The sequence below is a fragment of the Piliocolobus tephrosceles genome, chromosome 10 (genome assembly GCF_002776525.5).
Source record: "Piliocolobus tephrosceles isolate RC106 chromosome 10, ASM277652v3, whole genome shotgun sequence".
Lineage (NCBI taxonomy): Eukaryota > Metazoa > Chordata > Mammalia > Primates > Cercopithecidae > Piliocolobus > Piliocolobus tephrosceles.
The window spans coordinates 59,075,458-59,090,641 of record NC_045443.1 but is presented as its reverse complement, the minus strand read 5'-3'; the positions used below and the strand labels follow the sequence as shown (position 1 = coordinate 59,090,641).

The window sequence follows — 15,184 nt, the reverse complement described above, 5'->3', positions numbered from 1 at the left end:
TGGGAAAAACAGATTTGGACCCTGGAGGAGATAGATAATAATATAAAACAATAAACAATTGATAAGGAGAGGAGTACTGAACACAAAACAGAAACATGGAGAAAGAATGTAGTTTAGGATTACGACTGAAATGGAAACAGATATGAAATTTAAATATGATGGATGCACCCTCCTCAAACTATCTACAGCTACTGAGAGAAGAGTAAAATGCCTCAACAGGACATGTGAAATGAAAGACGTACATTTAGCTTTATCTCTCTTGTGCTCATTCTTTACAACATATGTAGTAATATTTTATACGTTCACTACATACATACATTACAATATTATATGTAATATTATTTATACATTCTCTGTGTGTGCATTGAGACTCGATGTTAAGTAAAGCTGACAAATTTATTTGACTATTATTTGTTGGAATCCAGGATCACGTTTGGTTTTTCTAACTTATAAGCCCATGATCTGGGAGAAGGACCTTTGAAGAAACAGTAACACTTCTGATTTTTCACATCTTTAAGTTCAAACTCTCCCATGATTTCTTGTTTATTCTAATGACATTTCTGTTTGAAAAAAATAGAAGACATTCCCATTTTATAGATAGAAGGGAGGGCAAGTGATTCGCTTGTAATAATAGATGCAAGGTGATGTAGCTTAGCCTTGATCATTTCAGGTGTCTTTCTAGGGCTCTGAAATATCTTAAATGATTGCTTTATCTTTGCCTTACAGCATTGTTTTCTGTTTTGGATGTTAGAGCTTCGTGCCTTGGAATATTGTGTTTCTGGAGAAATCATTTAAATGATAATACATTTCTCTTCTATATCATTTCAATCTGTGGGTGGTAAAGGTATTTGCACAAACAATTTGGCTATACATGGCTAGGCATAAAGCAATAGTGCTCCTGAGTTTTTGTACCCACCAAAATTGCAGTATTGTGGCGAAATGAATGAAAGTATAAAATTTGGGTGAAGGAAGCAGATAATTGTGGTTCTTAAATGAGGCTTGTGTTTGCTGCCAGGAAATCCTTAGAAACCAATGCAGCTTTCTTGGCTAAATCTCCAGGGTTGACTTCTTTAGTGAATAGAATTAAAAGCTGGATTCATTACAAAACACTGATATATCAAACGTAATGAGCATTTTAAAACAAGTGTTTCAGTTCAGACAAAGTTTAGAAACTGATTTAGGTTCCAAAGTCTGTGTTTTGAAGTTGTTTAAGAAAATATGACCTAATTCGGCTAATCATATGACTAGCTTGTGAAAATACAACTCCATAAACTTTTGATAATAATGTACAATATAGGAAATGTAAATACTAGTTCTTCAAAAGGAACGTTCTGACTCACATAATGTGCCTAGTGAATGTGGCTTAAAATACCATCAAGTGATGATACTTGATATATGATGTGAAGTGAAAAGAAAAACTGCAGTAATTAAAATGATTAAAATCAACCACCTTGCTTTCTGGGTGATACAACACACAACATACATGATTACATGTATAAATTAATCTCCTAATTTGTGACTATATACTCTTTATATATACAACTTACATATGAGTCTCTTGTGCTTTAATATTTAATCTCTGTCAATATCGATGGCACCATCCACCTCAAAGACAATTGCTATTTCAGTAACAACTTGGATATTCTATATGCAGGCGTAGTGTTATACAATTCTACTCAGGTTAGACATGATTTTGGATAAAAGCAGCAATGTAGTCAAACTTGTAGCTCTCGATGTCCTGTTTAGTAGGATATTAGTATTAATCTGTTTGTAAGAACAAAGAAGGGTTTAGTTTTGAAGGATACATTTCATTTCTATAAAAATAAGGAAACTAAAGAAATAATAACAATAATAAATTATACTTGTAGAATGCTTTACATTGACAAAACTGTCACCTATTTTTTGACCTCATTTGAAAACTAACTTTCATAATCTATGCTCACTTTGGTATCTTTAACTACTCCCTTTCTTTTGGCTCTGTTATCTTGTTTAAATCTCTCTAGCCACCACTCCATCTTTACTTCCCTTCTCTGCGTGTTTCTTGAAAGAGTAATCTAGTCTTTGTTTCCATTTCCTCATCTCCCACTCATTCTTCTCACTTCTTCTATCACTCCACCAATATGTACAGTTCTTCACATCTCCATTTCTAGTTGTTGAATATAAGGAAAGTTTTTTTTTTAAATTAAAAGAAGTAATAAAACTTCTCCATTAAAAAATTCATCTCTTTTGTTCTGATTATAAAATATACCTATTTCTTCATTCTACATCTCTTGATGTTCCATGATCCAGGTGATGTTCTATGTGCTAGAGCAGTGACTTATAGGCAGGATCTCTGCTCTCATACAAATTACATTTTAATGGGAAAAGGGAGAAAATAGACACTTATACAAATGTATAAAGTAGTGAATAGAATAATTTTAGATTAGAATAAATAGAGAAAATGCTGTAGGCTATTTGGAGAGAGAGAGAGAGAGAGAGAGACAGAGACAGAGAAACTGCAGGGTGGGTCTCTCTGAACTCTGGAGGGCAGGATGGTCATAATAACCTCTGTGGAGGTGATTATGAAAAGCAGACCACTACAGAGACAGGTAAGAGAACCTTCATGGCAGAATTAACGTTTAGTGTAAGGTCTAGAATCAGCTTAGCAGAGGGGATAGTGGGAGGGCCAGTGTGCTTGAAGCATAGGAAACTTGGGGTAGAGGGATGTGAAATGAAGTTAGAGTGGTTGAGAGGGAAGATGATGTTGTTTTTTTTTCCTCAAGTAAGAGATATATATTTTATTCTCATTTCAATGAATAGGTAAATTCCGGGATTTTAAGCAAGGCATAGGGCCAGTGGGGTAATGTGATTTGATTTATATTTTATAATGATCATTCTGGTTCCTATGAGGAGAAAGGGCGTGCGACTAATCTACTGAGCATTCTGCCCTAAGGGTGAATTTTGTTTTGAGATTTGTCTGTTAAGGTCCATGCCATTGTAACTAGTTAACACTAGGTTTGTCCGATATTTAGATTAATGCAAAGAATTTTCCTAAAAAGACAAAAAATATATTCCCTTATGTGATCTCTATTTCCACAGAAGTGTCTTAGGCTCAAGGGGAGTCCACGTGGTTGGATTCTAAGCCTCCACTTCTATCTTTTTAATACATCTCCTTTATACTATCTCCTTTATTCTTCCCTTTTTTCCTTCCAGGTTTTTGTTTATATACCAGTTAAACTTACTTTCTGTTTTCATGGGGAAATGATTTTTCTCACAGCATAACAGTTTTTATTTCTTGCTTTTTAACAATTAAATGATTTTTTTTTTTTGAGATGGGGTCTTGCTCTGTTGCCCAGGCTGGAGTGCAGTGGCAAGATCTAGGCCCACTGCAAGCTCCGCCTCCTGGGTTCAGACCATTCTCCTGCCTCAGCCTCCCGAGTAGCTGGCGCTGCAGGTACCTGCCACCATGCCTGGCTAATTTTTTGTATTTTTATTGGAGATGGGGTTTCACCATGCTAGCCAGGATGGTCTCGATCTCCTGACCTCGTGATCCGCCTGCCTCGGCCTCCTAAAGTGCTGGGATTACAGGCGGGAGCCACTGCACCCGGCCAGTTAAAGGTACTTTTAACATTAGTGGGATGAGAAGCATTTCAAATAATCCAAAAGTCTAAACTTCAGTATACATAAGTGAAATATGTAACAGAAGAGAAGAGTGGGAAAAAGTCCAGGAGATTTAATTGTCAGTCCTCCACTTTGACAACTTCTCACTTCAACATCCTTCACTGCCAAGGTTACCATTTCTCAATTTCCTCGTTTCCCTTGTGCTCCTTGCAAGCTGCTGCTGCTGCCAGGGAGGGATTTCAAGGTTTCCTCTTCTATGTATATTTTTCTTCAGTTTCCAGTTTCTTTTCACTGTTTTTGCTGTTGCAAAATTCACTTAAAATTTGCCGTTTTCACAAATGAATGTGACAGTTCTAAACGGTGTTGGAGCCCAGGACCACATTCAGTATTTCTGTAGTGGTAAATTTTATACTGAGACCTGGTTGTTAGCAAATAGAGAAAGAAGGCAATGTCCCTTCTTTTGTGCTGTCATGCAAGGTAAAGAAGAAATGTACATTCAGCTTTTTTCCTTTAGGTGTTTTTCTCTGTTATTGCACCTTTGTCAGAAATCCTTGATCACTCTAGTATGCTTCACTTTGTTCAAACTTGATTATTATTTAAAAATCAGAATAAAACGCATTCAAGATTGGGTTTCATTTTTCTCTTTTCCTCCTCAGTTTGCTCTGTCTTGCTGCACACCCCCTCATTCTTTTTCACTTCCTGTTTGTCATCTAGAGAGATGGCACATACTTCATTCCTCCTCATGTTAACCACCATGCAACATATTTGGCTGTAAGGCACCATCAACATTCAATAAGTACTTATTTACCTGGACTTTGGATGAGCCCTACAGATTCACAAATGTATGGGACACAGTTGCTGTCTTTAGGAATCTTATATGAGAATAACGGTTGAATATAAGTAGGTGGATTATAATATGCTATGGCAAGTGACTGTTGTGCAGAACGAAGGGAACTCAACATGGTCTTGGATAAATCCGATAGGAGGAATTCTAGCCTTACCCATGACTAGTGAGTAGAAGTTACCCATTTTGAAGAGTGGGTGGGAATGGAGGGAATAGCTAACATATTTCAGGTGGCATGGGGGGTAAGATTTAGCTGGAAGTCATTGGAGAAATTTTCTAGGGTTAAAAATAGACTATGAGTGTGTTTGGAGAGAAAGATGGGACAAAATGGCATAAAATGAGATTCGAGACATAAAGAAAGGATCAAAGCTTAAAAACAATTCTGCTGTAGGATTTTTATACTCTACTAAGAATGATGGCCTTCTGTTCTGAGCAGAGAAGGGAATCATGCTAAGATTTTAAGCAAGTATGTTTCACGCTCATAGAGACATATTTGGCTATAGCATAGAGAATGCATTGCATTCAGTCAACAATATTTATCAGGCACTTACTAAATACTCCAAATATAATTGTGAAAAAGACAGACATAGGAGGGCAATTTGGTGGCAAATGTCCAGTTAGGATGCTGTGGCCAGTGAGAAAGTTTGGTGGTCTGAATTGCAGTGTTGCAGTAGTAATACATATACGAATATACATTTAAGAGATATTCTGGAGATAGTATTGACAGAACATGGTAATTAACTGGACAGGAGTGAGGGTGTTACGAAAAGGAGAAAATACCAGTCCTTACAGCCTTCCAAATGTTGACATGCATTCTCCTTTCTTTCCTTACTTTGACAGGCTGTGACTTTGTGGGTGTTTCTGTTTCCATATGTCTAGTTATCAGTTTGACCAGCTGTCAGTTCTGTCATCCCATTGGGTAGGTGCACAATGGTACGGAAAAATGATGGGTCATTGCCCTTGTAGCAGAGGCCATGTGCTAAGGAGAAGCTATTATCAAGAATTATGCTAAGCAGCTCTTCCTGTCAGATGAGTTTTGCTGTTCATTCTATTATGTGATATCCAGTACAATAAGATTGCAGGGATTAGATGCAGAGGGGAGTCAGGACAGTTGAAAAAATGTAGAAGAAAAGAGAAGATTCTTAAAACAAATAGTAGGAGTGCTGAGAGAGGAAACAAAGGCAATAGAATGGAAGATTTAAAAAGACATTTGGTTTACTGAGAATAAGTTCCAAACCAGGTTATTGTTATAGCTCAATATTTCTCTGAGAGGCTTCCCGGGGACACTAGTGTGCTCTGTTACACTGTGGAGGAGGTTCCTGGAAAATGTTTGTAAAAAGGCGTATTTGGCAATATGCCTCTTGTTAAAAAATCTAGTTAAATTGATTGAACTCAGAATGTTACAAATGTATTTCTCCCCCCCTTTATTTTTCACTAATACTTTAATAACAATCTGTGGAATTGGTGCCTCACAGAATGAATTTAGGAAAACGCTAGTCTGACTGAGTAATGTTTATAGTAATGGTTAGCGTTTATTGAGCATTTATTATTTGCTATGCATAGAGTTAAACCTTTTGCACAGACTATCTCATTTAATCTTCATACCAACAACACTGTTAGGTAGATATTATTATCTTCATCTTACTGACAATGAGAATAATCTGAATTATTAAATAATTTGTTCAAAGTCATATTGTCAGCAGGAAGCCTGGTTTTAAACCCAAACAGTCTGATTTAAAAGCTCAAATACCTATCTTCTTGTGCATTATCTTTGCCATGTCATGAGGCTAAGGTCCACGGAGAGTTTACAGCTATTGGTGCTACTGAAACTCCCTTCAATCATCTCATGAATGGACTAGCCTCCCAAACACTCAAGGATCAAACATAAACATATGACTCATTATTTTCTAATATCATAGCCATTGAATCCATAGTACATGCTTGTCAGTGGGCCAAGAATTTCACATACATTATCCCATGCTACAGTAGAAGAAACTGAAGCAGGAGATCCAGAAATTTGAAATTTGCAGGAGAAACTGAAGCAGGAGATCCAAAAACAGTAAAGTCGGGTAAAGGCCACATCATTAGAAGCCATTCAAGTTTGGACTCAAACCCCGACATTCTGACTTAGAAGTTCATGTTTTTATTCTTACAATATTGCCATCTAAACATTTGAATTAATCCCTACAACCTCCTCAAGCTAAGAAATGTTAGCATACATCTATATTAAAATACATAATATATAATTTATTTTTTCATGCATTTAGTCATCCATGAAAAAATGTCAAGGACTCCTCTTTGAAACTGTATAGCCACCTGTTCTACCTTTGAGTAACATTTTTGGAGATAGAATGTTTTGGAGGTAAAAATGTACAAAAAAGGGTAACCTAGAATATACAAGAGGAAAAGGAATCAGGCTACATCAGGAAGTGACCCCAGGAAATTGCTTTAAAAGCAGGGCATGCAAGTATCTACAGGTCAAGCACAGTAGAGTTCAGTATAGGTTCTGAATCAGAAAGGCACAGGGTGACAGGCATATATTTAATCTCTCTCATAAATAAATGGAGATGGACTTGATTTCATATCAGTTTTGCTTATCCCTTGGTGATTTATTATTATTATACTTTAAGTTCTAGGGTACATGTGCACAACGTGCAGATTTGTTACATATGTATACATGTGCCATGTTGGTATATTGCACCCATTAACTCATCATTTACATTAGATATATCTCCTAGTGCTATCCCTCCCCCATCCTCCCTTCCCACAATAGGCCCTGGTGTGTGATGTTCCCCTTCCTGAGTCCAAGTGATCTCATTGTTAAATTCCCACCTATGAATGAGGACATGCGGTGTTTGGTTTTCTGTTCTTGCAATAGTTTGCTGAGAATGATGGTTTCCAGCTGCATCCATGTCCCTACAAAGGACACAAACTCATCCTTTTTTATGGCTGCATAGTGTTCCATGGTGCATATATGCCACATTTTCTTAATCCAGTCTGTCACTGATGGACATTTGGGTTGATTCCAAGTCTTTCCTATTGTGAATAGTGCTGCAATAAACATTTGTGTGCATGTGTCTTTATAGCAGCACGTTTTATAATCCTTTGGATATGTCCCCAGTAATGGGATGGCTGGGTCAAATGGTATTTCTAGTTCTAGATCCTTGAGGAATCGCCACACTGTTTTCCACAATGGTTGAACTAGTTTGAAGTCCCACCAACAGTGTAAAAGTGTTCCTATTTCTCCACATCCTCTCCAGCACCTGTTGTTTCCTGATTTTTTTAATGATTGCCATTCTAACTGGTATGAGATGGTATCTCATTGTGGTTTTGATTTGCATTTCTCTGATGGCAAGTGATGATGAGTATTTTTTCATGTGTCTGTTGGCTGCATAAATGTGTTCTTCTGAGAAGTGGCTGTTCATATCCTTTGCCCACTTTTTGATGGGGTTGTTTGTTTTTTTCTTGTAAATTTGATTGAGTTCTTTGTAGGTTCTGGATATTGGCCCTTTGTCAGATGAGTAGATTGCAAAAATTTTCTCCCATTCTGTAGGTTGCCTGTTCACTCTGATGGTAGTTTCTTTTGCTGTGCAGAAGCTCTTTAGTTTAATTGGATCCCATTTGTCAATTTTGGCTTTTGTTGCTGTTGCTTTTGGCGTTTTAGACATGAAGTCCTTGCCCGTGCCTATGTCCTGAATGGTATTACCTAGGTTTTCTTCTAGGGTTTTTGTAGTTTTAAGTCTAACATTTAAGTCTTTAATCCATCTTGAATTAATTTTCATATAAGGAGTAAAGAAAGGATCCAGTTTCAGCTTTCTACTTACGGCTAGCCAGTTTTCCCAGCACCATTTATTAAATAGGGAATCCTTTCCCAATTTCTTGTTTTTCTCAGGTTTGTCAAAGATCAGATGCCTGTAGATGTGTGGCATTATTTTTGAAGCCTCTGTTTTGTTCCATTGGTCTAAATCTCTGTGTTGGTACCAGTACCATGCTGTTTTGGTTACTGTAGCCTTGTAGTGTAGTTTGAAGTCAGGTAGTGTGATGCCTCCAGCTTTGTTCTTTTAGCTTAGGATTGTCTTGGCAATGTGGGGTCTTTTTTGGTTCCATATGAACTTTAAAGCAATTTTTTCCGGTTCTGGGAAAAAAGTCATTGGTAGCTTAATAGGGGTGACATTGAATCTATAAATTACCTTGGGCAGTATGGCCATTTTCACAATACTGATTCTCCCTATCCATGAGCTTGGTATGTTCTTCCATTTGTTTGTATCCTGTTTTATTTCACTGAGCAGTGGTTTGTAGTTCTCCTTGAAGAGGTCCTTTACATCCCTTGTAAGTGGGATTCCTAGGTATTTTATTCTCTTTGAAACTATTGTGAATGGGAGTTCATTCATGATTTGGCTCTCTGTTTGTCTGTTACTGGTGTATAAGAATGCTTATGATTTTTGCATGTTGATTTTGTATCCTGAGACTTTGCTGAAGTTCATTATCAGCTTAAGGAGATTTTGGACTGAGACGATGGGGTTTTCTAAATCTACAATCATGTCATCTGCAAACAGGGACAATTTGACTTTTTCTTTTCCTAACTGAATACCCTTTATTTCTTTCTCTTGCCTGATTGCCCTAGCCAGAACTTCCAACACTATGTTGAATAGAAGTGGTGAGAGAGAGTGTCCCTGTCTTGTGCCAGTTTTCAAAGGGAATGCTTCCAGTTTTTGCCCATTCAGTATGATATTGGCTGTGGGTTTGTCATAAATAGCTCTTATTATGTTGAGATATGTTCCATCAATACCAAATTTATTGAAAGTTTTTAGCATGAAAGGCTGTTGAATTTTTTCAAAGATATTTTCTGCATCTGTTGAGATGATCACGTGGTTTTTGTCTCTGGTTCTGTTCATATGCTGGATTACATTTATTGATTTGCATATGTTGAACCAGCCTTGTCTCACAGGAATGAAGCCCACTTGATCATGGTGGATAAGCTTTTTGATGTGCTGCTGAATTCGGTTTGCCCGTATTTTGTTGAGGATTTTTGCATCAATGTTCATCAGGGATATTGGTCTAAAATTCTCTTTTATTGTTGTGTCTCTGCGAGGGTATGGTATCAGGATGATGTTGGCCTCACAAAATGAGTTATGGAGGATTCCCTCTTTTTCTATTGATTGGAATAATTTCAGAAGGAATGGTACGAACTCCTCCTTGTACCTCTGGTAGAATTTGGCTGTGAATCCATCTTGTCCAGGACTTTTTTTGGTTGGTAGGCTATTAATTATTGCCTCAATTTCAGAGCCTACTATTGGTCTATTCAGGAATTCAACTTCTTCCTGGTTTAGTCTTGGGAGAGTGTAAGTGTCCAGGAAATTATCCATTTCTTCTAGATTTTCTAGTTGATTTGCATAGAGGTGTTTATAGTATTCTCTGATGGTAGTTTGTATTTCTGTGGGGTCGGTGGTGATATCCCCTTTATCATTTTTTATTGTGTCTATTTGATTCTTCTCTCTTTTCTTCTTTATTAGTCTTGCTAGCGGTCTATCAATTTTGTTGATTTTTCAAAAAACCAACTCTTGGATTCATTGATTTTCTGGAGGGTTTTTTGTGTCTCTATCTCCTTCAGTTCTGCCCTGATCTTAGTTATGTCTTGCCTTCTGCTAGCTTTTGAATGTGTTTGCTCTTGCTTCTCTAGTTCTTTTAATTGTGAAATTAGGGTGTCAATTTTAGATCTTTCCTGCTTTCCCTTGTGGACATTTAGTGTTATAAATTTCCCTGTACACACTGCATTAAATGTGTCCCAGAGATTCTGGTATGTTGTATCTTTGTTCCCGTTGGTTTCAAAGAACATCTTTATTTCTGCCTTCATTTCGTTACGTACCCAGTAGTCATTCAGGAGCAGGTTGTTCAGTTTCCATGTAGTTGAACAGTTTCGATTGAGTTTCTTAGTCCTGAGTTCTAGTTTAATTGCACTGTGGTCTGAGAGACAGTTTGTTACAATTTCTGTTCTTTTACATTTGCTGAGGAGTGCTTTACTTCCAACTGTGTGGTCAATTTTGGGATAAGTGCGATGTGGTGCTGAAAAGAACGTATAATCTGTTTATTTAGGGTGGAGAGTTCTGTAGATGTCTATTAGGTTCACTTAGTGCAGAGTTGAGTTCAATTCCTGGATATCCTTATTAACTTTCTGTCTCGTTGATCCGTGTAATGTTGACAGTGGAGTATTAAAGTCTCCCATTATTATTGTATGGGAGTCTAAGTCTCTTTGTAAGTCTCTAGGGACTTGCTTTATATATCTGTGTCCTCCTGTATTGGGTGCATATATATTTAGGACAGTTAGCTCTTCCTGTTGAATTGATCCCTTTACCATTATGTAATGGCCTTCTTTGTCTCTTTTGATTTTTGATGATTTAAAGTCTGTTTTATCAGAGACTAGGATTGCAACTCCTGCTTTTGTTTGTTCTCCATTTGCTTGGTAGATCTTCCTCCATCCCTTTATTTTGAGCCTACGTGTGTCTAGGCATGTGAGATGGGTCTTCTGAATACAGCAAACCGATGGTTCTTGACTCTTTATCCAATATGCCAGTCTGTGTCTTTTAAATGGACCATTTAGTCCATTTACATTTAGGGTTAATATAGTTATGTGTGAACTTGATCCTGTCATTATGATATTAGCTGGTTATTTTTCTCATTAGTTAATGCAGTTTCTTCCTAGCATCGATGGTCTTTACATTTTGGCATGTTTTTGCAATGGCTGGTACTGGTGGCTCCTTTCCATGTTTAGTCCTTCCTTCAGGATCTCTTGTAGGGCATGCCTGGTGGTGACAAAATCTCTAAGCATTTGCTTGTCTGTAAAAGATTTTATTTCTCCTTCACTTATGAATCTTAGTTTGGCTGGATATGAAATTCTGGGTTGAAAATTCTTTTCTTTAAGAATGTTGAATATTCGCCCCTGTTCTCTTCTGGCTTGTAGAGTTTCTGCTGAGAGATCTGGTTGTTAGTCTGATGGGCTTCCCTTTGTGGGTAACCCGACCTTTCTCTCTGGCTGCCCTTAACATATTTTCCTCATCTCAACTTTGGTGAATCTGACAATTATGTGTCTTGGAGTTGCTCTTCTCGAGGAGTATCTTTGTGGTGTTCTCTGTATTTCCTGAATTTGAATGTGGCCTGCCTGACTAGGTTGGGGAAGTTCTGGATGATATCCTGCAGACTGTTTTCCAACTTGGTTACATTTTCCCTGTCACTTTCAGGCACAGCAATCAGACGTAGATTTGGTCTTTTCACATAATCCCATATTTCTTGGAGGCTTTGTTCATTTCTTTTTGCTCTAATTTCTTTACATTTCTCTTCTTGCTTCATTTCATTCATTTGGTCTTCAATCACTGATACTGTTTCTTCTAGTTGATCGAGTTGGTTACTGAAACGTGTGCATTTGTCATGTAGTTCTTGTATTATGGTTTTCATCTCTATCAGTTCTTTTATGGTCTTCTCTGCATTGATTATTCTAGTTCTCCATTCATCCATTCTTTTTTCAAGGTTTTTAGTTTCTTTGTGCTGGGTACGTAGTTTCTCCTTTATCTCTGAGTAGTTTGATTGACTAAAGCCTTCTTCTCTCAACTTGTCAAAGTCATTGTCCATCCAACTTTGTTCCGTTGATTCAACTGTCTCTGGTCGGGCTGCACCCGCTCACCAGCACCAACTGTCCGACATGTCCCAGTGAGATGAACCCGGTACCTCAGTTGAAAATGCAGAAATCACTCGTCTTCTGTGTTGCTCAGGCTGGGAGCTGGAGGTTGGAGCTCTTCCTATTTGGCCATCTTGGGCGCCCCCCCATCCCTTAGTGATTAATGCAAGAATTTTAGAGTTAGACAATTCTGGGTTTATATTTTTATTGTCATTAAATGTGGCCCCAGCAAATTTCCAAATTTCCTCATCTACAAAATGGGGATGGATATACCTACAAGCCAAATTTATTCTTCAGAACAATGAAAGAATGTTGTAGAAAGTAAGTTCTGAACTTTTATTATAGGCAGCTATTATTTTGTTATAACATTTTTTTGCTTTCTTTAGTTTTATGAGTTCAACATGAAAATGTTGGTTTGGTATTTTTCATTCTGCTTTTTCATTTTTCTCCTACCTCTGGGAATGCACATCAAGGTGGAATCCAACAATATTGTGTCGCCTGTAGCGGAGTTGTGTACATTAGGAGGATCAGGTTACTTAGGAGGATCAGGTTACTTTGCAGTAAGAAATGTATATAACCTGCAGGTTTGTTACAAGTATACATATGTAACCTGATCCTCCTAATGTACACAACTCCGCTACAGGCAACACAATATTGTTGGATTCCACCTTGATGTGCATTCCCAGAGGCACAAGTATACATATGTAACAAATCTGCACATTATGCACATGTACCCTAGAACTTAAAGTATAATAAAAAAAATTTTAAAAAAAACCATAACATAGTAAACATAACAAAAAAAAAAAAAAAGAAACTGCAATGTCAAGAAATTATGCTTCATTAAAGCATGAAAATGTTAAAAAAAATTCCTTATTAAAGTAAGGTTAAAAAATTAAAAAAAAAAAAAAGAAATGTATATAACCAGGTGATTTTTAAAAAGCACATTAGGAATAATAGATTTGAAGTGAGCATATTCTGTGCAGGAATTCACCTAAGCAGTTATATCTAAACTGTTACACTGTCCATTTGACTTGGCAATTGTTAGGAAAAAAGCAAAATAATCAGGCATTTATTTAAAGATTTTCCAAATGACTGTGCCTTGGATTTTGTTAATAAATTAAATCTATGTTTATATGGAGAGAAATGTGATAATATTTCCAAACTAATTTAGGCTATGGTTAAGTGGATGAAGACTGACTGAGGTAGGACTTTGCTCATCTCTTGCATCATATCAAGGTACTTTGGAAAACCTTTATTTTCTCTAATCATCATTTGTATACAGTGAACAGCATTTTAAATACAAGAAATACAGTTTTCAGGAGTTGAAGGGGTTAAAGTATAGTGGAAGTCTTTAAATGTAGCACAATTATTATGGAAAAGCTATGAATTTACATCCTTATGATTTTTATTATTTTTTTTTATTTGCAGGATGAGTAAGAGATACTTACAGAAAGCAACAAAAGGAAAACTGCTAATAATAATATTTATTGTAACCTTGTGGGGAAAAGTCATATCCAGTGCAAACCATCATAAAGGTAAGCTTTTTTTTTTTTTTTTTTTTTCTCAACTATTTGTGGATGATGTTTTGCCTCCACTGGTCTGTTAAATTTTACTAGGTATAGATTCTCCCCCTGGCAGTTTTCTTTAAGTAGTAATGCAGAGTTATCTCTAAGATGGCTTTGATTGGGAAAGATGATATTTTCAGGATTAATGCCATTTCTGCAAATAGTGTTCAAAGAATATGGAAATATAACTATACCTTTCCTTCCCTTTTTAGATAGTGATATTAAAAAATTGAGTTGGCATATAATAAAGATAAGTTTCAGATTGCACTCATCCTGGTAAAGAAAGTGTCTGTAATGATATGTATCTTAATAATATGTCTATATGTAAATTTTCTTTCAATGCTTTTTGTGGGTCATGTTTCTTTATGTCAGAGGACCACTTTGACCACCCTTTGGAAACTGCCGCTGGTATGATATTCAGCAGGCTCAATTCTGCCACTGAACAGAGTGAGAATATTTGCTCTATACATATGTGTTAAGCTTGACAGCTCACAATTACATTCTTTCTGCCCTCTTTCTTGGCTATAAGACTCAATATAATGAATAACTACTTTTTCCATGAGGCTATTTCTGAACTGTCCCTATCATAATCAAGTATTCATTACCTGAGAAATCAATTTAGGTTTTTCTGTAAAATATGATTTTATAATTTAGTTCTCTGCCCACTATAAAGTCTAGAGACTAACAACTTAGTTTCTCGTTCTATTTTTGGGTGAAGGGGGAATTAAGACTGCTTTGAATTCTGTAACACTTAAATTAGTTACACATGTCCATTTAATTAGCATTACATGGAACATTAACACCAGGGAGAGAAAAGACGTGGTGTGTGGGACTGACACTTATAAGACTAATCTCTTCCCCCTCTATTTAAAATCAAAAAGGGACATCTTGCAAAATAAAATTTTATGAAGAATTTTTTCGTATTTCGTTATCCTGTTTTCTAACCACAACATGTTTTCATGTGTGTGAATACATATTCATATATTTTTTATTCTCCTTTTCTTTAATACAGCACACTGATCCACAGATAAGACTTTAAATTCTCTTTAATAATTTTTATCAGTGTAAAATTACGAAGATGTTGAGGATGACATTCCCTGTGGTCTCAAATTGGCAACAACAAACCAGACCAAAGAATGAAGCAGTATTAAATACTCATCTTTTAAAAGAGCGCAATCCAATAGGGACAAGCCCTGCCTTGGACTTAACAAGAAAACACACCCCATCCTCATTATTCTGATGGTCACCTTAGTGCCCCTTCCCAGTTTTTGAAAGAAGAACTGGGAGGAGTGGGGGATCATAGGAACTGTGGGCATCAGGCTAGCACAGCAAGTGTTCATGATAAAGATACTTTCTCATGTCCAAAGCCAAATGATGGGGTATCTTAAAGAATCACTCATAAAGACTGCTCACAGTGTATATTGCATGCTATTGTCAAAGCTACTTTAAGACATTTAAATTGTGTTATGTTCTATGCTAACTCTGAAACTAAGATCTTTTCTTCTT

General features: G+C 36.6%; 1 protein-coding gene across 1 annotated transcript in view; it reads left to right on the top strand.

Moving 5' to 3' along the window:
- Positions 1-15,184, top strand: part of TAFA2 (TAFA chemokine like family member 2) — a 523,248-nt gene that overhangs the window by 341,216 nt on the left and 166,848 nt on the right. The window contains exon 2 of the mRNA XM_023225122.1: positions 13,542-13,648. Within this exon, the coding sequence (XP_023080890.1) occupies positions 13,543-13,648 (106 nt within the window). The 5' untranslated portion in view covers position 13,542. The remainder of the gene's footprint in view (positions 1-13,541; positions 13,649-15,184) is intronic.